The 22,450-nt window shown below is 39.0% G+C and overlaps 1 protein-coding gene across 4 annotated transcripts in view; it reads left to right on the forward strand.

The window, feature by feature from the left end:
• SRBD1 (S1 RNA binding domain 1) overlaps nt 1-18,206 on the forward strand; it is a 345,104-nt gene extending 326,898 nt beyond the window's left edge. For all 4 annotated transcript variants that reach the window (XM_036752226.1, XM_036752227.1, XM_036752228.1 and 1 more), the window contains 2 exons: nt 12,176-12,360; nt 17,307-18,206. In XM_036752226.1, coding sequence (XP_036608121.1) covers nt 12,176-12,360; nt 17,307-17,596 — 475 coding nt within the window. In that variant the 3' untranslated portion in view covers nt 17,597-18,206. The remainder of the gene's footprint in view (nt 1-12,175; nt 12,361-17,306) is intronic.
• The last annotated feature ends 4,244 nt before the right edge of the window (nt 18,207-22,450 follow it).

The raw sequence follows: 22,450 nt of genomic DNA on the forward strand, positions 1-22,450 counted from the left end.
TGCAGATTACACTGATTTGTACATGTTGCAGCGAGACCTGGCACTCTTCCAAAGAATCTGCTGCGTTGAGGATTTGATTCACTCCAGATAGTTAAGCTGGAAAGTTGTGTTACGCTCCTGATATAACTTGACAAAGGCCAGGAAATTTAATGTCAAGTCTGTCACTCAACACTCACTGCAACCAAGCATCAGCCTCAACTTTGGTTTTCTTGCCTCTCAGCAGTTCAAGATACAAGTAATAAGATTTAATTGTTTATCATTTCAGTTTCAGAAATTGAAGTTAAAATAATAGGTCTCTAGAAGAAATGATATTACATGGAGATATCAGAAATGCCCAAATAGCTGTTCAATAGCCATCGTTATGGACTAGATAAAGATGTATCGTGGGATGAGTTTTATTCACTCTTTTTGATAGTAATTAAAATACATAAAAGAACATCACCTATTTCAAGCTGATGGTTGGAATGGAGAGAGTCATATAATTCATTTTAGTTTACCTGAAAAGAAAAACATCTATGCAAAACTAAAGTAATTGTTTTCATTAAAGACTTTGTTGAAAGGCTTCATCAAAGTTTCATGATTTAAAAGTAGAATTAGCCTAATAGGAAGATGGAACACCTTGGTGTCACAAGTGAGATCTATGCTTCATTGCTGCAAGTGAATGGAAGCAAAGGAAGCCTAGGGACCCAAGTTCTGCTTTTTTCACTTCTCTCAAGTTCAGTAAACTAAAATCTGGGAGAATAGAGAGGGCAACATTCGTGCATAAGCCACGGTCACAGAACATTAACATAGTATAGTGAAAAACAGTACTGGTTGTGGAGCCAGGAAAGACTGGAGCTCAAATCCCACCATTGACAATTAGCAGTTATGTATTTTCTTATCCTGAGACTTCACTTCCACCGAAAGAGCAATGGAGAGGCACCCGATGCGAATAGAAATATATAAGTGAAGAAGATGAGTAGGTGCATGGTTAATGTGAGGGATAAAAGGTGGCACCCTATGAATGCTCCACTTGTATCCTCGTGATATCAGGAAAATGCAAAGAAGACCCCAACACACTGGGTCAGTAACCTTGGAGAATTTATGGGAAGACATGAACCAGAGTGGCACAGGATAGTTTGCAATGTAATTCATTGGAAGGAACATCCAAGTAGATGGAGTCATAGATTCATTTGAATATTTAAGCATCTACCCGATGTAAACCAATCCAGTGATCATTTATCATCTGCAATGTGCGAGAAACTATGGCAGTCCTCACCAAATCATTATAAAGATGAAATTTGCTAATGTATGTAAAATACTATATAAATCATAAAGTGCTATTTATCACCATTTACCTAGTCTGGACTTTTCCTGCCACATCTATAGATGTGAAAATAGGCTTAGAATGACTTTCCCAATAATATCTTCCCATTCCTACCCAAAGACTTGACATTCTGGGAGCCTAGATTTATGGTCAAGGAAGGTAGATGGTGCTAAGACAATCAGGATCTCTACCATAGGAAAGTTGATCTTCATTTTTAAAAAATAAAATTTATCCTACATCTGGTCACAGAAGCCATAGGAAAAAATCATCACTCTGTGTCACTGCCATATCTATCAACTAGTAGCCACGATTCTGAAGCTGCCAGATATTTAGTATTATTTTCTAACGTAGCCATAATTAGACCATGTAACAGTAGTATAGTCTTCAGTAACAGACATGTGAATAACTTTATTGAAGTCAGCCCCTTCAGTGGAAAGATACCACCTGCAGGCTGAGCCCATTTGATTAAGGTACTAGTAAAAGTGGTTGTGAGTTTTGCTTTTGTTTTTTGCCAGTTAAAACCAAAGTATTTTCCTGCACCTTCTGGGAGATAGCAACTCCCCATCCCCCATTGTCTCTTATAAAGTAAATTAATGGCTATAAAGGCACCAGCCACTTAAGAGGCAAGTGATCTAGATTCTTGGCTTTATTCTCCATTGTTTGCATTGTAACCATGAGTAAGTCCCTTCTTTGCCATCATATTAAAAATGTCACTTGTAAAAGGGAGAAGATTCATTCCTTTTATATGCATCATACACTTTTCTAGTACCAGAGCTGTTTCGTTTCAGCTCTACCATCACTAGTCTCTGTATTTCCAAACAGGGCATTTTGATTTCTCCTCCTCTCCTAAATATTCACAGCCACTAATCCACGTTATGGCTTTACAGCCAGCAAATTAAATTATATTAGTTCTAAACACAATGTTTTTGAGCTGTAGAAGTTCCATAGTCTTTGAAACCACTAACTTAATTTTATCCAACTCTTACCCTGTAACCTAAGAACCAAACAAACTTTTTTTTTTTAAGAATAATAATAAATTGCTCCCAGGCCGTAACATTGGATGCCAGTTTTCAGCTGGGACTTAAATCTTCTGCCTGAATTATAAATCCCTCAGAGCAGGAGAACTAATGAAAATTGACATGTTGCAATTTTTACTTTTCTAATATTCTTCTGGTTTCACATTTGGACATCTCACAATTGACTGTAGAAGGTGTGAGAAAAGATAATTAGAGTACTTTTAAGCAAATATAACAGAATTTATATATGTAAATAAGTGTCATCCTTCAAAGTAGTATCCTTGAGAGCCCATTTAATATTCTGATCTTATAGATATAATTCAAGATATGAGGTATGGCCATAAAGAAATGAGACCAATTTTTTAATTCCTGCATGCACCCAGGAATTATATTTTTAAATATATGTACTTCATAATGGCTACCTGGTAAAGCTATACACCTATTCCAGTTATGTATCCATTGCTCAAAATATTTCTAGAACCTGTGTTTAGGATTGCTATCTAAACCTATCTCATTATTTTGACCATCCTCAGTGATGGCAAACATTCATCCTTAAGAGACTCATTTTCCTGGGGTGGGTCCAAAAGCAGTTTTGAAAGAAGAGTTCCAAGAGTGTTGAACAGTGATAGTATCTTTGCATTAAGTTTGTAACTCACAAAGGGAACGATTTTGAAGGGCACAGTGCTCATTTCAGTATATGAATTAAGTGTGTGAATGTGTTTTAATAAGGCTCTTTTTTTTTCTACGATCATCTTTTATTTTGGATTTAAATGGTTCCAAACTAACTCCTAAAACAACATGAAAATAATTTAACTATTTCTTTTTGTATATAATATACCAGTGTAAGATTCATCCAAATTCGGGATGACGTAAAGCTTTCTTAAGAAAAAAAATCATCATTAAGAGCCAAAAATTCATAGGACTTCTATGCAGCACATTTCCTTACAAAGTCGATACGAAGTACTAAATTGCTGGAAACAGTGAACTTGAAAACAGCCTCCAATAGTATATGGCCCAGTATACAATTAATGCAGCATGCCAAGAGTATCCAGTTTCCGTGCATATGTAACAGAGCTCTGAAAAAAGAAGGAAACATTTAGTAGGCTCTTTAGAAGTTAGAAGCAGGTAATAGGCTCATGCTCATAAACCAAGTCTTTTGAAAGACAAAGACTACAGTCCCTAATCTGTGACAGCTTCTCTCTTGTATTCTTCATGGTTATTTTACACTGCTTCATTTCTTTGTATTTAGAATGATGACCTCAGAAGACATTTTAGTACAAGGTGAAAACATTAAGACCCAAAACATTAAACACCCAAAAGCTATATACTATTTAAAACCCCTGTCTAATCAGAACTTGTATCATCAGAATCCATCCACTGCTCTGTATGCAGAGTATAATAATTTTGGGGTTAGCTTGCCCATTTCAGTTGTGTCCAATTCTTTGTGACCCCATTTGGGGTTTTCTTGACCAAGATCCTGGAGCATTTGCTGGCTCATTTTACAGATGAGGAAACTGAGGCAAACAGTTAAGTGAGTTCTCTAGGGTCTGAGGCCACATTTGAACTCAAGGAGGTGAGTCTTTCTGACTAGGCCCAGTACTCTATCCTCTATGCCACCTAACTGCCTAGCTTGCTTTACCTAGAAATAAATCAGCTGCAAACCATTATTGAGAACTAGCTTCTTTACTTTATGTTTTGATGATGTGCTGTGAAAAGCCATTCAGAATCTCTGTACATTGGGCTCTGTTATTTTCCCGTGTGTTTGGTGGGTATATGCCCCACCCCCACCCTGATCTATTATCATTTTAAGTACGTCTCATCTTCTGCTTCATCAAAAACTTGCCTATGTCACAAACCCTCGCTATAACAAAGAGGACAGAAGTTCGCCATGAAAGACAGTGATGAAAATGGCAATTACATTGTTGCACTTTTGATGTCACCACAAAAACAACAGACGTTTTGGAGAATGCACTATTATTTAATCTTAGGTGAATGTTTGTCTTCTAACTGCCTGTGAAGAGTTCATTTCATTTGCAAAGTGTAGAAGGGAACAACAATAGAATTTTTTCCTCCTTCGGTCACACTTGAATTCAGATCTCAAGCATTTTCATAGTAATGCCTTATAAGACAGAAAGTCATATGACGTTATAATTCGACTTGCCCAACTATGTTGTTGTGTCTGACTCTTTACGACCCCCATTTGGGGTTTTCTCGGCAAAGACACTGGAATGGTTTGTCATTTCCTTCTCAGCCCATTTTACAGATGAGGAACTGAGGCAAACAGTGTTAAGTGATTTGCCCAGGGTCACACATAAGTGTAGTAAACGTCTGAGGCCAGATTTGAACATAGGAATATGAGTCTTTCTGACTCCGGGCCTGGTACTCTATCAAGTTCACCACCTAGCTGCCTCGTTTTAAGTTATTACTAGTGATAATTGTTCGAATGAATTATAGTGCTTTGAGCTTTGTAAAACACTTTGCATACATTAGAGAGGCTACTATTTATGCTCATTTTTTTAATTGAAGAAATAAAGGTTCAAAAAAGTTGAGTAGTTGGTGTAATTAAAATATGAATGTTAAGCAGATTCAGTTGTTGTATTCAGTTCTTTAAACCCATAAAGTTGGTATTGAGAATGAATTGTTTGCAGTTAGTGGTGATGTGAAGAATATTAAGCATATTTTCTATTTTCTGCAGAAAAAGTATGCCACTAAAATTATATTTTTAAAATCTGATTTTCCCTCAAAGAGTTAATTTTTGAGGTTGCTTTTCTTATTCAATTCTCACACTAATTTTTAGTAGGAATTACAGCTTTCAAATTCATACATATTTGTTTAAAAATAACTGAATTTTAAAATTTTCTTTAACATTGATTAAAACTAGAGTATAAAAATCACCTATGATAGTATTCACTCTTAAGTATTAAGAGTGAATAAAGACAACTGGAAGTATTTTACCCTCATAGTATGTCTCTGAGACTTAAAATCATATTTGTTTCACCCACAAGGCACATGCTAATATTAAGCTGTTTTTAAAGTGATTATATTGCATCACTACTCATTCTGTTGCATATTATGTTGCTTTTTAATGAAATGAACCCAGACCTCTCAGCTCCTAAATGATGTTGCTGGAAATTATTACATAAAAGTGACAGCATCTGAAGTCTTACGAAGTTTTAGAGAATTGCTATATCTTGTACAAAATTTCTTATTGTCTATAAAAAGAAAAGGCATAAGATTCTTGTGAAAAGTATTAGTCATTTCTGATTATTTGGAATTGTGTTTGAAAGTAGGCATGATCTTCAATCATGAGATCTGTGTTTTAACTTTGTACAGATGTGTTGCTAAAAGAACATGATGTGCTTATTTGTTGCATTTATGCTACTTTTAACTTTTAAGTAAGATGGATGAAATTATGTATTAAATAAAAAACATCAGCGGCTCAGCATTACTGTTCTTAGACTGAAAAAACTGCTGACATTCAGTGGTGCAAATGAGAGTTTGACTCATTGACTTTGGAAAAAAAATTTCTATTTAAAATCACTATTTGGTGAAATTTACCCCGGTTTGAGGATAATTTCCCATTAATTTATGCTGGTGACATTGTATAGTAGAAAAAGTATCACTTGATTTTTAATTAATTAAATTTTTAAAACTATTTGTTTTTAGCTGCTGTTAATCACTGTCTCCCTTTGTCACTTAACGTTTTATGCTCCAAGTCTTGAAGGCAACAGTTTCATTTGAAACTTTTTTTTTGAGACTGGAAATGTGAACCTTTTTGATTTGCAAAGGCTGAAATTTCATAACCGATTCCTAAATTTTGTCTTGAACATTGCCAATAATGCATATTCCCACAATCAGAATTCAGGGTATATGTAGGGAGTGTTCGTATAATCAGTGCAATAGGAGCTATTAAATGGGCATGGTACCATACCACGTAGTGCTACATCTAGCAAGATTAAGGTTAGCCATTTGGATAAAATCTCCACCTAGTTTACTTTATGGTTCCTTTCTCTCTGAATTATTTTGATTGCCATTTTCCTGTTCACTCAACCTTGTTGTAACTTTACCAAAGTTTTCTAAATAAAAAAATATTTAACTTTGTTCTTAGCCGTGCTGTATCAAAATAGAGTGGATCAATGTGCAGCATGAGCACTGACCCCAACTTGGTGTTTTTTATTGATTTTTGTGGCAAATGCCCTTAGGCTTTGGGTGAGAGTGCAAATGATTTATAAAGTATGCATACAGCTTAACCGGGCTGCTTTTTCCCCTCCACATCTGTAACCACTATAAACAGATTTCTAAAATGTGGAAATGACTGGTAGCATCTAGTCCCTCATACAAAGCCAGAAAGATCCAAGTCAGCTTGCTGTATTAAATGTTTCTGATATTGAGGCTAATACTTATTCACTCTTTGTGGAAATTTTTGCCCCTGTAGCAGCTCCTAGACCTAGACTGATAATGAAAGATTTATGTGTGGCCTGACACTACTTAAAATCACTGCTCAGCCCAGAGAGTTAATGCCGTAGACAAGTCAGTAATCCAAAGCAGCAAGGCCTGAGTCATTTTGGTAACTTCATGTTGTCAGTTTAGCCATTTTCTTCCCATGGTTGTTACTTTTTAAATTTCTATCTTCTATTTTTACATCACTTTCTTTTCCAAATACGTACCATCCCCTTCCTCTCCTCAAACAGGCATGTTCTTAACCTTTTTAATGTCAAAGCCTCTTTGGCAACAGTCTGGGGACACTTGTGGAACACTTCTAAAAAGAGTGGTTTTAAATGCCTAAACTATTTTCATAGGATTTCAAAGGAAACTAACTATATTGAAATGCTGTTATGAAATTCACAGACTTGTTAAGAAATCCTTCTTTGTATAACAAAGAATATGAAAAAAGAAAGAAAAATGTTCAGTCAAATTAACCAACACTGGAGCTGAGTCTGACAATCCATGTGACCCCTACACCCCAGCCCCAGATCTCTGCAAAGCAGACTGAGAGGAACATTTTCTCTTCTTTGGGACCAAGCTTGTGGGTTTCTTTGGCGGGGGAGGGGGAAGGAGGAGGTAGGGATATTCTTTGCGTTTTCATTGTTCTGGTCATTGTGCTTACTGTTTTCCTAGTTTTGCTTTCTTTACTTTGCCTCAGTTCATAAGCTTTCCCATGATTCTTTATCGTCATCATTTCTTATTGCAGAGTAATTTTGATTACGTTCAGTTACCAAGATTTCTTTAGCCCTTTTCCATTCAATTTGTATCTACATTGGTGTGGTTATTTTCAAAAAGGCAGTTATAAAAATCGTAATATCAGTGTATATTGTAATCTGAATGTGTATGGCACCTTTATTCTAAAGAGCTTAAATATGCTTCATTCATTCAACAAATTGCTAAGTGTATATCTCGATGCTAAGTGCAAAGGGAGTTAAAAATTCAGAGAAGACATACTTCCTACCCTCATGGAGTTTACTTTTTAGGAGGGTGACACAAACATAAAACTATAACACAACAATTTCAGTAGAAAGGTACAAAACAAGTATTTAAGTGCTATGTACTTGCCTCTTAGGAAGTACCATACAAGTACTCCCACCCACCTAGTGTTGTGGGGGCAGAGGTTGAAAGAGAATCAGAGAAATGTTAGGTTTCTTTGGAATTAGGCTTTAAGGATTGGGGTAGGAATTCAGTAGGCTAGATGGGGAGGGAGAACATTACAAGCCTTGAGAATAAGCAAAAGCCTGGAGACTAGACAGCACAGCAGGTGTTCAGGAGACTTTGTATTTTGCATATTTAACTGAAGGATGGAAGGGTAGGGTGGTCCCTGATTGTGGAAAACTATAACCCATTTTCATTTATTCTCTTTGCTGTTCATCATCCTTACTTATGGGCAGATATCTCATCCTTGTTTTGCATGTAAAAAACTGTGGCCCAGAGGTCAAATTAATTTTTCACACACAAATAGCCAAGCAAATGAGGGGCATGGGTGATGTTGAAGGCAAGGTCTGCCTGCTCTCAGTTTAGTGCTGTCTCCACTGGATTACTAGTTCTTGTGCAATGTAGTTGGACACTTAGTCCCTCTAGTCACATTTATTAATAATAAAATAATCCTCTTGGTTAGAGATTTAATATGTGAATACAACCTTTTTTTTTTTAATGGGGCATGGGGCACAGGGCACATTTGGCCATAGATAGACTGTAGATAAGGGGAAACAGCCGGGGTATTTGAAAGTTACTCAGCTAATAGCCATCCATTTGTAGTCCAATAAAACAGGGCGAATGCCAGGGAAGCTTGGTCAGCAAAGCATGGATTATTTAGAAAGTTGAATAAGGAAGTTGGCTGTTAGTAAAGATTGTCATGTTACATCTGCCATGTCAGTCAGAACTCAGACAGCTGTTTCCTGTCACCGGGACCTTGTCATGCCACAGCCCATCCTTCAGCACCAACAGTTAGCAGCTAACTTTCTCAGCTGTGCTGTGGAGATTCTGTGCATGAACACACATACTCATACAATCTCTCTTCTCCCCTCCTCCCCCCCCACCCCACATATATATACTTTCTCTTCCTCTCAAACTACCAGTTGCATTTCAGGTCAACAGAGATTCAGTGCTTGCTGTTCTAGGTACTGGAGATTGAAATGTGAGAAATTTCTTATCTAATAGGGAAGTCAAGGCATATAAGAAACTATAATACTGTGAGTTAAAAGTGCTATTAGAAAAGAACAATCAAAATGGTATGGTGGTGCTCGGTTGTGTGCAACTCTTCATGACCTCATTTGGGGTTTTCCTTGGCAAATATACTGGAGTGGTTTGTATTTCCTTCTCCAGCTCATTTTACAGATGAGGAAACTGAGGCAAACAGGGTTAAGTGACTTGCCCAGGGTCACACAGCTAGTAAGTGTCTGAGGCCAGATTTTAATTCAGGTTTTCCTGACTCCAAGCCAGACACTATGGGAACATAGAAAGAAAGATCATGTTCAATGGGGAGGTAAGGAGGAAAAGGGGGGAAGCACACATGTGCACACATGTGTATATATTAATGAAAACTATATATGTAGATGTATATTTGCATACATAGATATGTATATAGTTAAGTTAAGCCTTGAAGTACAGGTATTAATTCAACAGGCAAGGGTAAAAGAAAAGATATTCTGGGTAAAAAAGAATAACGTGAACAAGGAAGACACATTGTGTGTTTAGAAACTGGCTAATAGTCCAACTTGGCTGAAGCAAAGACTATGTCAAGGGGAATAGTGGAAGAGCAAAGCTGGAAGGGTATGTTGGGGACTGTAGGGGACTGTAAGTGCTGTTTTAAGAAGTTGGGACTTTATTCTCCTAAATTAGAATCCCCAGCGATGGTTTTTATTTCCTTGTCTATTTCAGACTTCTTTAGCCCATTAGGTAAAACGGCTTAATACCCTGAGTGCTAGATGTTTTAAGGAAAGATGTTTGTAAAGATTTTTTTCTGAAAAGCTGCTTTTATTCCCAGAGCTGTGGGGCAAGACCTGAGGAAATTTTGGCCATGGACAGTTTGCCAGTGTTTAAGTCGTAAATTAGAAATTTTCTGTACTGTGTAGGAGAGTAACAACCCCTTCTGGAACCCGTGGGTCTCTTTTCCAGTAAGGTAGAGCAACATAGCTTTGAAATCAAAAATAGTTTTTCAGCAGTGCTACAACAACCTGTCCAAAGGGCCACACCCCAGTTCTGATTGAGGACAGGGTTTCCCATCAAGTTTCTTTGTTTTTTAACCCCAGTGTTGCTGTAATATCTTTTAGTTATGAAAGAAAGGATTTGAGGGTATCATTATCTACCTGCTTACCTAGTTGGCATTTTTAAAATGCCATTAATCAATAAAACGAAATTCAAAGATCTAGAAATACCATTATGCCTAGCATAATGACAGGAGAAATGACTTTAGATTGGGAAGACATGGGTTCAGATTTTGATTCAGACGTGCTGCCATTGTGATCTGGGCAACTCTCTAGTATGTCAGATGAGTTGCCCATCAGTATTAGTGTAGTGCCAGAAATTCCTCACCCTAATACAATCACAGATCTGGACTATATTACCCCACCCTCCCAGGTCCTTAAATACCAATATTGGGAATTTCAAGAAAGTAAGCCATAGCCCAGCTTTCAGATATAGAATGCATCTTAAGTTCATTAACATAAAATACCTAAATCAACTATTGCTTAACTTCAGACACTGAGCTATTAAGTTGTATCCATACAACCAAGGGGAAATGGTAAATATAATGAAAGTGTATTTACTTTATCATATGTTGTTGATATGTGTGTGTAGTGTTAATACCTGAGTAATTATTTTATAGCTGTTGCCTAATCATTGCACTTTCTTTACTTCCCACCCCTTTGGCATCATAATTAAAGATAATTATTTTTGTTTTTATAACAATGAACATAGTTAATACAGATGGCATAATTTAGATTATGTAAGATGTGACTTTTGATGCCATTTAAGAACAATTTTTGAGTTTGAGAGTACATGATTTCCCTGTCACTTGTGTTAGTCATGTTGGTGCTGTAATGCAGCTGTCAAAAACAACACATATGTTTGGTTTTCATATAGTTAATCTTTCCCCCTCACCATCTCTCCCTCCCCCCTCCTACTCCCCTTAAGTAATTTAGCTCCCAACCAGTTTTCCTACTTGGAGGATTTTGAAAGCATGAGCTAAATAACACCACTGTAATGGATGGCTCTGTTTTATTTGAATAGGCTACTCTAGACAAGTGTTTCGGAAAATTTGAGGGACTTCCATTCAGTTCATTTGTGAAACAGATGAACCAATTCAGTCACTTATTTCATGTCTTGGGCCTTTTATTTTTAATCTTAGTTGATATATACTGTTTGAAATCTGCCTAATTCTATATACCTACGCTGTTTTCTGTATTTGAGTTTTATGAATGAAGCATTCTTTCTAAATGTATTTCCAGCTCCTAAAGATTGAGTTCTTTTTCCCAGTAATCATAATCAAATGGATCTGTGATTTTATTGCTTCAGAAATTCCTTCTAGTGATACAGACCGCCACTATCCTCTGTGACTCTTAGCCATGTCCTCCCATAACTTCACCAAAGGGGACCCACCCACTGTCTTGGAGGCCTTTCTCAGTTCCTTTTAACATCCTGAGAGTACCAGTGGAGTATTCTGGTTGGCTACCTCTCACCCTTCTCCACAGAACCAGCCCATCGTTCTTCCAAATTCCTCCTAGATTTACATGTTGCAGCCTCTTTCAGCACATGAAACCAAGAAAAATTGTCTTCAGTGGTGTTTTAATTAAGCATCACTTTGTATTTTGTACTGTGCCGGATTCTGAGGGTGATTCCAACATAGTCCCTGCTATCTAACAGCAGCAGCAACAGCAGTGGATCGTTAATATAGCGCTTTATGGTTTACAAAACTCCCTAGGTCCATTTGCTTATTTGATCCTCACAACAGCCTTGTCAGGTGGGCTCCACTCATTGTCCCCTTTTTCAGATGAGGAAAGTAAAGCTAGGAAAAGCTGAGAAAGTTGCACAGGGTTACACAGCTAGTAAGTGTCTGAGTCAGAATTTGAACCTGTGCCTTCCTGGCTACGAGTCAAGCACTCTATCCTCTATGTCATGTAAGATAAAAAAATAAATAAATAAATTGTGTAAAAGTAAAGAAATGTTGGAAGATGGAAGTAAAATTAATAGTCCACATCATTTAGCATAGTTTAGAATACACAGTAAATGATCCCCGAGTTTTCGGTCGTATCTGTGGATCTGCACACGTTTCAGAGACAAGTGAAAATAGAGGGGTAAACAGTGAATGATGGGGAGTAAAAATATTAAGAGATTTTTTTCTTTGTTTTGTTTTTAACTATTAAAGGTTTTTATCTCTCGTTGGTGGCAACCTCTGTGAAATCGGAAAGCCTGAAATGCAGCAGAAAATAAATTCACTTCTTCAAAAGGAAGGAGTAGAAGAAATTGCTGAAAGTTTGAAAACAACAGTGCATACATTGCAAATCATCATTGATGGTTTGAGTCAGCCTGAGAGCTTTGACTTCCGAACAGGTAAGGGGTGAATGTTGTTAACGCATCGTATTTACTTTTTTGCATTTATTGTACTTACTTTTTCACACTTTCCTGTTTCATCACTTTCATGTACTTATTTTTTTTATTTGTCCATCAACAAGATGTCTCATAGGCATTTTGAACTAAAATATGTCCAAAACTGAACTCGTTTTCCCCACAAAACCATCCTCTTATCTGAGCTTCCTTGTTCTTGTTGAGGGCACTACCATTCTTTGAGACACTCCAGTTTTCAACTATAGTCTTATGCTTCACTCTTTACTCCTCCCTCACTCCGTTTGTCAAATCTTATTCTCTCTGCTTTCACAATATTGCTCTCATCTCTCCCCTTACAGCTGCTCGGTCACATTCTAGTTCAAGTCCTCATAACCTCTTTACTAGACCATTTCAGTCATCCTCTAATTGGTCTCTGTCCCTCAAATCTCCCTCTCTGATCCATTGTCTACACAGCTACTAAAATCATTTTTTTTTTAAGTTCTAGTGTGACCATTTTACTCTCTCAGTACACTCCAATGGCTCCCTCTTGCCTCTTGGAACAAATATAAGCTCATCTGTTTATCTTTTAAAGCCCTTCACAAGCTGGTGCCAACCTACCTATCCACCCTTATGCATCATTCCACAGCTCAATGAGATTTTTGGCTCCCAAGTACCTCCATTAATACGGATGACATAATTTAGATTATGTAAATATAGACACTTGTGCAGTTAGTCTGAGTGACTCCACGTTTAGACCTTGTTTAGACTTTAGGGTCACTCAGTCATGTCAACCAGTGGGAGATGGTGGTCCAAAATACCCTTTGCACATCCTGGCACTAATCCCATCTTCCTTTGATACTGTAATGGAGGCGGAGCAGAGGCAGGACTAATCCCATTTCCTCGTGATTATGTGTACCAGTTAACATACTTTTGCCTTCGTATGGAAGTTGTTTACTCCTGTTTATATAAAAGCACTAGCTTAGTTTGAAATCTGTAGGCTGCACCCAACTGCTTGCTGCCTTGGTGTGCTAATAAGATCCTTTTACCTTTCTTTTCTTGAGTTTGCCTCATTGACCAGGGCAAGGCCCAAACCAAGCTTTCCTTTAACACCATCACCACCTTCTTTTTGCCATTTAAAGCTTCCTGGACTCCTTGTATTTGGCTCTCCAGCAGCATGGCTAACCTGATGTTCTTAGAATATGAAATTCCCATCTCCTGCCTCCGTGCTTTTGTACTGGCTGTGCCTCAAGCCTGGATGCCCTTCCTCTTCATCTGTACCTCTTTGTTTTCCTCAAATCCCACCTTCCGCAGGAGGCCTTTCCTGGTCTGCCCTGCCCCAGCTGTTCCTGCCTGCCCTTCCCATCTCACATTCCCTCTACTCAATATCATGTGTATACCACCTGGTTGTTAACATCTTGTCCTCCTCATTGGGGTGGAGGGGTGGTCCCTAAGGGCAGGGACTAGTTTTGCCTTTCTTTTTATCCTCAGCATCAACAGTGTTTGACACATAGTAAATGCTTAATCAGACACATGTTGCCTGACTGACTCTGCGCGTAGCCAAACGGACTGTCTCACTCTTCCTTGCATGCAACACTCCATCTCCTCATCCTGGCGCTTGCTGTCCTCTGTGCCTGCAGCGCTCTCCCTTCTTCCTCTCCTTGGTTGGAATCTGCTCTTTCTTTCAAAGTGCTGCCCAGAAAGCCTTTGCTGGCTGTACCCCAGCTTCCAGTGCCATCCTCCCAATCATTTTGTACGTATTGTATGTCAGCATATTTATACACCTCTTGCGATGTCCACTGCTTGAGGGCATAAATTGTTTCATTTTTGTCTGTGTATCCTCAGTGCGTATCACAGCGCCTGGCATGTAATAGGTGTTTAATAAATGCTTGTCGATTGGTGGATATTTTTTATCTTCATAGCAGGGAAGGAAGCTGAGCAAATGTAGTTAGTGACTTACTAAGGTGGCATCAGGCCAGGGTTTCTAACTTTTCCATTTATACAAATGAGATAATATTTGTAAAGTTCTTATCTCACTGCCTCACATGTAGTAGGTGCTTAATAAAAGCTTATTCACTTCCCTTCCCTTCCCCTTCTTTTTCCGTTATACCAACTGACTATCTTCAAATATACATATGTGTGTCACCCCCTGTCCTCAAGCACATGCCTCATGATGCCTTTTTCTAAATACCATCTTATACTAATACCATCATCCATTGTAGAATTCAGAAGGCCTTTGTGAAAATTAGTTCAGAACCTTTCCAATCTCTAAATCACTGCCTCCAGATCCTTGCATGATGTTTGTCAAAACAGCACTAAAGAAATTAGATTGATTCCTGTATTTATTTTCTCCTAGTTCAGATTGTTCTTTACTTTCACCCAGAGAGTGAGAGGATTCTTAAGAACCATAGTAAGAGGGAAGAGTGCCCATGAGCAGAATCTACCTGACCATATTTTCCAAAGTGTCTTAAGATTGCCAACAATCATGATATTCATAGGTAGTATGTTTATAAGATTTAGAGCTGAAAAGAATCTAAGCTTTCATTTAACCCAATCTCCTCATTTTACTTAGAAAAAGACTTAGAAAAGTTGAGTAATTTGTCTAATCTTCCATTGAAGTCCTGCTCAGAAGTTGTCCTATACCTTATTGTGGTGTGCATGGAGGTGCCCACGGGTTCTCAGAGGATATACCATCTGCAGTTCTGGAAGGTTCTATAAAGCTAGAAAGGCCTGGCTTGGATGGGGTATCTTTTGTTCATGGACCAGTCTCACTAAGTTCTTAATGGCTCATCACCAAGTGGTGATTTTTTTTTTCAACTAGCAATTCATGAATACCATACTCTCTTAAGGTTTAAAGGCATTCTAATCTGTGTAGGTAGAGTAAATACCCAATTAGTCTTTGGAAGTATTAAATGATTTATGTTGTCTTTTTTCTGCATTTTACATTTTCTCAATGTGCTTACTTTCCCAGAGTCCCAGTCACCTTCTCCTAAACTTTTTCTCATATTTCCTAAGTATTTTTCAATTGATATAACCAATTCCATTTAGATTAACACTCTGGTAGATACTACTTAGAGTTTTTATAACTTGGATTAGGGGCAGGATTAGGCTTATCTGTCAAAGTGTTAAAATGTTGATATTGCAGACTTTTCAAGGAGAACTTTCAGCCCAAGCTGTCTTTAGGAACATGTTAAGTAGTTTCTGACTCACGTTTTCCATGCAAAATTAAACTAAGCAGCTGATCAGGCATCCTTAGGGAATCCAAAGCAGCTGGTTGCCTGCAAGAAAGGGGAGAGGTGAGAGTTTTCAAGCATAGAACAATTCCTGTGGGGCCTCACAGCCTATCTTGTCCTTGGGCCTGATCCGCTCTGTGGCTTTACTGTGCATGGACATGGCCCTTTCTCAGGGTGGCATTACATTACGACAGGTTTCTTGCTCTTGGAATTCACTGCATCACCATCAAATAATGAGGCACATTCTTTCTCTGCAGAATTACATGTCATACATACAGAGTCTGTTCAAATTTCAGATGTTTTTTTTGTGGTATGGAAAAAGATTTGTGCATGCGTGTGTGTGTGTGTGTGTGTGTGTGTGTGTGTGTGTGTGTGTTTAAAGGAAAAACCTGAATTTTCTTTTAATTCTCAGTTGTGCTATGATTGGTTGAGGTGGGGGGGGGGGGGCGTTGTGTGATAGGTTGAGAAATAGAGAAAAGAGCTGACCACTTGTTGAGGCAAATGTAAAAGACCACTTGAGTGAGCTGTCAGGATGGAGCATGACAGCTGTGGAGGAAGAGAGCATGAGAAGGGAGAGGGCATAGAAAGAGGTATCATAAGTGGAGTTTTTGAATATGGAGTGTGTTCTTTATTGCTGTAGTCAATGCTTGGCAATCCTAGAAAAGGAAGCCAAGGGGAAGGAAGGATAAATGAAATCTACAGGTAACCCATAGGCTTCATTTCAGCCATTGGTTCCTGCCTCCTCCCATATGCAGTCCTTTTTACCTGAGCAGCATGCTCACAAATAGCCAGCTCCATTGTCAGTTTTGTTTTCTGTCCCCCTTTCTCTCTGTCCTGTGAGAAGAAAACTAATGAATATAGATTGAAAATAATGGTAACAATCGTAATAATAATAGCTCTATTTATCTAGTGCTTTAGGGTTTGCAGAGCTTTTTAAAGCAAATATTATCCTCATAACAGTCCTAGGAGGTAAGTGTTGTTATTATCATTTTATAGATGAGGAGACGAAGGCACACTTGTCCTTTAAATGTCTGAGGCCGGATTTGAACTCAGATCTTCCTGACTCCAGTTCTGGCACTCTAAAATGATAAGAAGAATGCAGAATCTAAGTAGTCAAGAATTGGTCACAAGTGATAGTGTAAATACAAGGACATTTTCTGGAAACCATTCCATTGATCTCAAGTAGACTGTGTGACAGCAGAACCAGTGTCTTCTTCATCTTTACATCCTCCCAGGTGCCTCCTTCCCCCGTGTTCCAGGGCCAGGCCTTATAAAGCATAGGAGGAAGTCAAGACATGTTGGATAGATAGATGAATCTGAGAATTTTGTGGGTAGATGGAGCCTCCAATCACCTGTTTTACATCTTTCTCGGAATTGAATGAGTGTTTGGTGTCATTTGACTAAAATCATGCTCTTATCTCCCTGTCATCTAGCTGTGAGTGACTCCATGGCCTTTCACTTTTTTAGACTCATTTGGTATTGTATTAATGTGTTATTTAATAAGTTTCTTCAAATTGTTTAATGTGCATATTTCTGTCCTCTTTCCCAACTAGATTGTAATTAACTGGGGATAGAGTTTCTGGTCCTTCTGGGTCCTCCATGGTGCTTCCTGTAGGGTTGGGCACACTCAGCAAGTACTTATTGACTGACTAATATTTTAACTAGGAAATACCATAGTGTGATTGATTTTGATTTTGTCTTTTTTCCCCCTTTTCCTTAAAGATTTCGATAAACCTGACTTCAAGAGGAGCATAGTCTGCCTAGAAGATCTGAATGTTGGGACAGTTCTCACTGGAAAAGTCGAGAATGCTACTCTCTTTGGGATTTTTGTGGATATAGGAGTGGGCAAGTCAGGGCTGATTCCAATCCGAAATGTTACAGAAGCAAAGCTTTCTAAAGTGAAGAAGAGGAGGAGTCTTGGGCTGGGCCCTGGTGAGAGAGTGGAAGTCAGAGTGATCAATATTGATATTCCTCGATCTAGGATAACTCTAGATCTCATTCGTGTTTTGTGAGCATCTCACTGGACACCAAATTTTAATTTCATTTTTACTAATCGTAGCTCAGATACATGAGAACTTATCCAGGGATTAGAAACAAGTCATGTTATCAGGTGTTTCCTGAACATGCCCCTTCTTAGTTGCTGCCTGTTTTATAACTAAGGAGACTGAATATTTCTTCTTGAACAACTTGCTGTATATCCCCTCAGGGGAGACATATGCCAAAGAGCCTCACTTGACCCATTGGGTGAAACTTTTCTGAGTGAAATTGGCTTATCATTAGTAGATATTTAGCCATTTCTCCAACTCTTTAGAAAACCATTTCACTTTTTGTACAGCACAAGTCTCCTCTCCAGGCCTGTCTTCTGGTGACCTTTGAAGGATAGGGTGGTTCTCTGCATAGTTGAGTTCAGTGGTGTGAGTTATGAGTCAGGCATGAGTCCAGTTTATGAGTTATATATGACATTTCACCAGTACTCTGTAATTGCGGTATATAAATACATTGTTCATTGCCCTTCTAAACTACAACTTTCTACAGATCAAGTGTGTCTGTAGCTTTGAGTTCAGAAAGTTATTGAAGGAATCATGTGTTTTACTCTCTATAATAAAACTTTCATGCAGTAAACTTGCTTTTATTTTGGTGATTGTCCAATGAAATGCAAAGAAGTCATAGCTGGAAAATATTCACTTACAGGAGAATGTCGCCAGACATACCACATTTCCATGAAAACTACTTACAAAAGTACTGACCCATGAATAAGGAAATGCTCTGAAAGAAAGAGCACCATCCTATCCACAGCGTAGTACTCACAGGCTGTCTTTCGGGAACAGGTCAACAGCATCCCTGCCTGGTGTTTAAATAAAATAGTCTGCAAACTTTGGTCTTTGGCATTCCTGCTCCAGAAAAGTTTTTACCCTCCCTTCCCCGTCCTTGGGAGGGGGTGTGGTCAGACCTGTGATTTCCGTGGAGTGGGGCACTGCTGCTGAAGAAACCTCTTCTGCCAGTACAGCTTGGCACCTACACTGTGCTTTCTAAGGAGAGAGCATTGCCTGAGAAGTAAAGCATCTTATCCATCGGCACAGCCAAGATGTATCAAGCAATCTAGCACGTCAGTCAGCAAGCACTTACCAAGCTTTTACCATGTGCCAAGCACCGTGCTAAACCCGAGGGATATGAAGAAAGGCAGATACAACCCCTGCCCTCAAGGAGCTCACTGTCTAATGGGGGAAACAGTATACAGATAACACTGCATGAAAGAGAGACAGTGAAAATGGAAGGTGGGCCAGAGAAAAGGCACTAGTAGGGGGAGGGAAAGACCTCCTGCTGACTCTTCAGGGAAGCCAGGAGCCAGAGGGGAACAGGGAGAGTATCCCTGGCATGAACAGTAGCCATTTAAAAGGCAAGGTTGGGTGGTTAGTGTTGCTTGGTCAGAGAGCATATAAGGGAAACGTATAGGAAAATTAAAAAAAGATAGGAAGGAGGCAGGTTGTGAATAACCTTAAATGCTGAAAGCTGAATTTTATATTTGATCCTGGAAGTACTAGGGAGCCACTTGAGTTTATTGAGTGTGTGTCTGGGTAGGGGTGGTGATGGTGAGAAATAATAAAGTCAGACCTGCACTTCAAGAAAATGTCTTTGGCAGCTTTGAAATACCTTTTCTTTGCCCCAGGGTTGTGGGGCAACACAGTGTTGGCTCACAAAATTTTGTGGGTCAGGACACTGGTAGAACTGGGAAGTTAACTCTCTCTCCCCTCAAACCTCCCGAGTTGCTGTGCTCTCCCTTTGAGAATACCTTCTATCTAGTCTCTATATATCTCTTGTATGTATATAATTATTCTTCTCTCCTATCATAAAGTAAGCTCTTTGAAGACAGGGACTAGATTTTTGCCTTTCTTTGTATTTCCACTGCTTAAATGCGTGCTGAAGAATTTGCAGCCTGGGTGCCTCCTTGAGCACCATATATGTTAGTCACTTACTGAGCTTACTCTTCTGCACCATCTTAATTTGATAGTTCCACAGCATATGCCTTTTGCCATTATTTCATAAATTATATAGAGCTATAATTTATACATATGAAGATATATTTAGTGTAATTCATGTAACAGATTCAACTATGAATTCTGTGTGTCTTTACCTAGTTGACACTTAAGAGGGTTTCATGCCTTAGGGTAGATACTTCAGTCACCTGCCTTTGAATCCCTCCTCAGTCCGAGCCACCCTGGGCTATTTGGCCATTTATTCAGTATTATTACACAACCTAAGCTTGCCTAGCTAGGAAGAGGGAAGTGGCTGATCACAGGATCAAAGACCATCAGAAGGACAAGGGATTTCTGAGGTCATCAAATCCAAATCTCTCTACGTATGAGAAAACTAGTGACGTAAATGTTGTAGCGCTTTTCTTTTTCTAAATAAGTCAGTTACTTTGGGGGTTCCTAGAAAGTAATTGGAAAGGAGGATTGAGCAGGTTCACTTATTCACATTCCTTCCTAAATGGAGGAGCACTTGCCTTCCGAATGAATGGTTTTGTGATAAAAATAACTGCTACTCTGAAGAAAAAAAAGCTCCGGGGCATAAAACTCATGAATCCAACTGAAGAATGTTGAAAGACAATCTTTGTAGGCAGAGAAGTCTCAAAGACTTGAGATGTCTCAGAAGGATGGAGATGAGTCTCTGACAGATGGGAGAGGAGATAGAATGCTTCTCTGGCCTTTGCTTCAAATTAGGTCTTCACCAGCTATCTGAGCAATGTAGAGGTCTGTGTGCTAACAGCTAACAAGGAAGGGAGGAAAGGTGACAACTCCCCGAAAGACTATTGGGAAGGATGCAAAACCAGATACTAGGTAGTCTCACTGGAGGTAGCTGGTGGAGGGTCCAAGTGGAGTACTGGCACCTCTAAGTGTCAGTACCCGAAAGGACTTACAAGTACCCTGCTTTTCCATCTCTAACACACATTAGAGATGTAGCTATTTTCTAGTTCCTAGGGGTTTATCTCAAACTGGTTATCTCATAGACTTCTTAAACTAAATGTGTCCGAAACTAAACTTTATCTTTCCCTACTTCTGAACTTCCTTCTTACTGTTGAGGGTACCACCTTCCTTCCAGTCATCCAGGCTTAAAACCTGGGCAATGTCCTTGACTCTTCACACTTCGCTCAGGCCCTACCCCTATTTCCAAAGCAGTTATCAAGCCCTATTGTTTCTGCCTTCATAACTTCTCATATCCTGCACCCCATCTTCCTCCAACACTATCACCACCCTCGTCCAAGCCCACATCACTTCACACCAAACTATCACAATAGTCTGCTTACCTCATCTCTCCCCACTCCAATCCATCCCCCCCTCAGCTGTCAAATTGATCTTTCTAAAACCAAGGTCTGATCATATTGCTCCCCTTATTCAGTAAATTCCAGTGGTTCCTTATTACCTCCAGAATCAAATATAAAATCCAGTTTGGCTTTTGTTGTTCGGTTGTTTTCAGTCACATCCAACTCCTCATGATCCCATTCAGGGTTTTCTTGACAAAGATACTGGAGTGGTTTGCCATTTCTTTCTCCAGCTCATGAGACAAATGGTTCAGTTACTTGCCCAGAGTCAGGCAGCTAGTAAGTATCTGAGGCTGGGTTTGAACTCAGGAAGATGAGCCTTCCTGACTCCGATACTACCTAGCTGACTTGTTTGGCTTTTAAAACCCCTCAGAACCTGTCCTTCCCTGTAACCCTTCCAGTCTTCTGGAACCTTGCACTCCCCATATAATCTGCAGTCTAGTGACACTGTCTTCCTTGCAGCTCCCTGAATAGGACACTATCTCCTGACTCAAAGTTTGTTCAGTGGTCATCACCCATGCCTGGAATGTTCCCTTTCTTCATCTCTGCTACCAGCTTCCCTGGCTTCCTTGAGGTCTCAACTTTTAAAGCCCTACCTTTTGCAAAAAACCATTCCCAGGCCTCCTTTACTTTAGTGCCTTCCTTTGAAACTACCCCCAATTAAACCTGTATATGTCTTCTTTGTACATAGTTGTTTGCATGTTGTCTCCCTCTATTAGAATGTTCGCACTTTGAGGACAAGGTTGGTGGTTTTGCTCAGCAACATGCTTGTTGACTGGTTGACTGTCAGACTGATGATGACTCTGGGATGCTTAGCAAGTCATTTAAACTGTCTTCATTAGTAGAGAAAATACCTTCCTGAGAGTTCCCTATATCCTTCCCCCCCCTCCAAAAAAAATCCCAGGGTTAGTCAATTTTTTTTTTAAAAAACCAACTATTTCACACAGCAATCGATACACTTAATGCATTGATTTCCTTAAGAGATGATATTGACAGAAAATACCAAGTCACAAAGACATTGGGCAAATCTATGAATAGCCCTTTTGTGGTTCCTATCAGAAGCTGGAGAGCATCCTGGAACCAGCTTGTACTGCTTGGAAGAGCTGATTGTTGTTAAACTTTCATTGGGATTATGAAGTAGTAGAAAGAGTCCAGCTCAATCATTGAATGTGGCAAAGGACAGCAGGGCCCATTTATTGTCTGCTGAGGTAAGAATGATTGATGCAACAAAGAAGACTTTGGGTCAGTAGGTTTTAACGGGGGGTCTGTGTACTTGTTTAAATTTTTTAAAATAACTATTCCAATATAATTGGTTTCCTTGATAATCATATATATGTGCATATACATGTAAATGCATTTAAAAACATTATTTTAAGACGGGATCCATAAGCTTCACCAGACTGTCAAGAGTCTGTGAGACAAAAAAAAGTTAAGGACTTCTGGCTTAGTTTAAACATCGCAAAACATTTTTTGAAGCCATCATGTCAGTTGAACATGAATATAGCTTTTGTAGATGGCAGGGAAATCCTGGCCTAATCCTGGTTTT

This window comes from Trichosurus vulpecula, chromosome 3 (genome assembly GCF_011100635.1).
Source record: "Trichosurus vulpecula isolate mTriVul1 chromosome 3, mTriVul1.pri, whole genome shotgun sequence".
NCBI classification, from domain to species: domain Eukaryota; kingdom Metazoa; phylum Chordata; class Mammalia; order Diprotodontia; family Phalangeridae; genus Trichosurus; species Trichosurus vulpecula.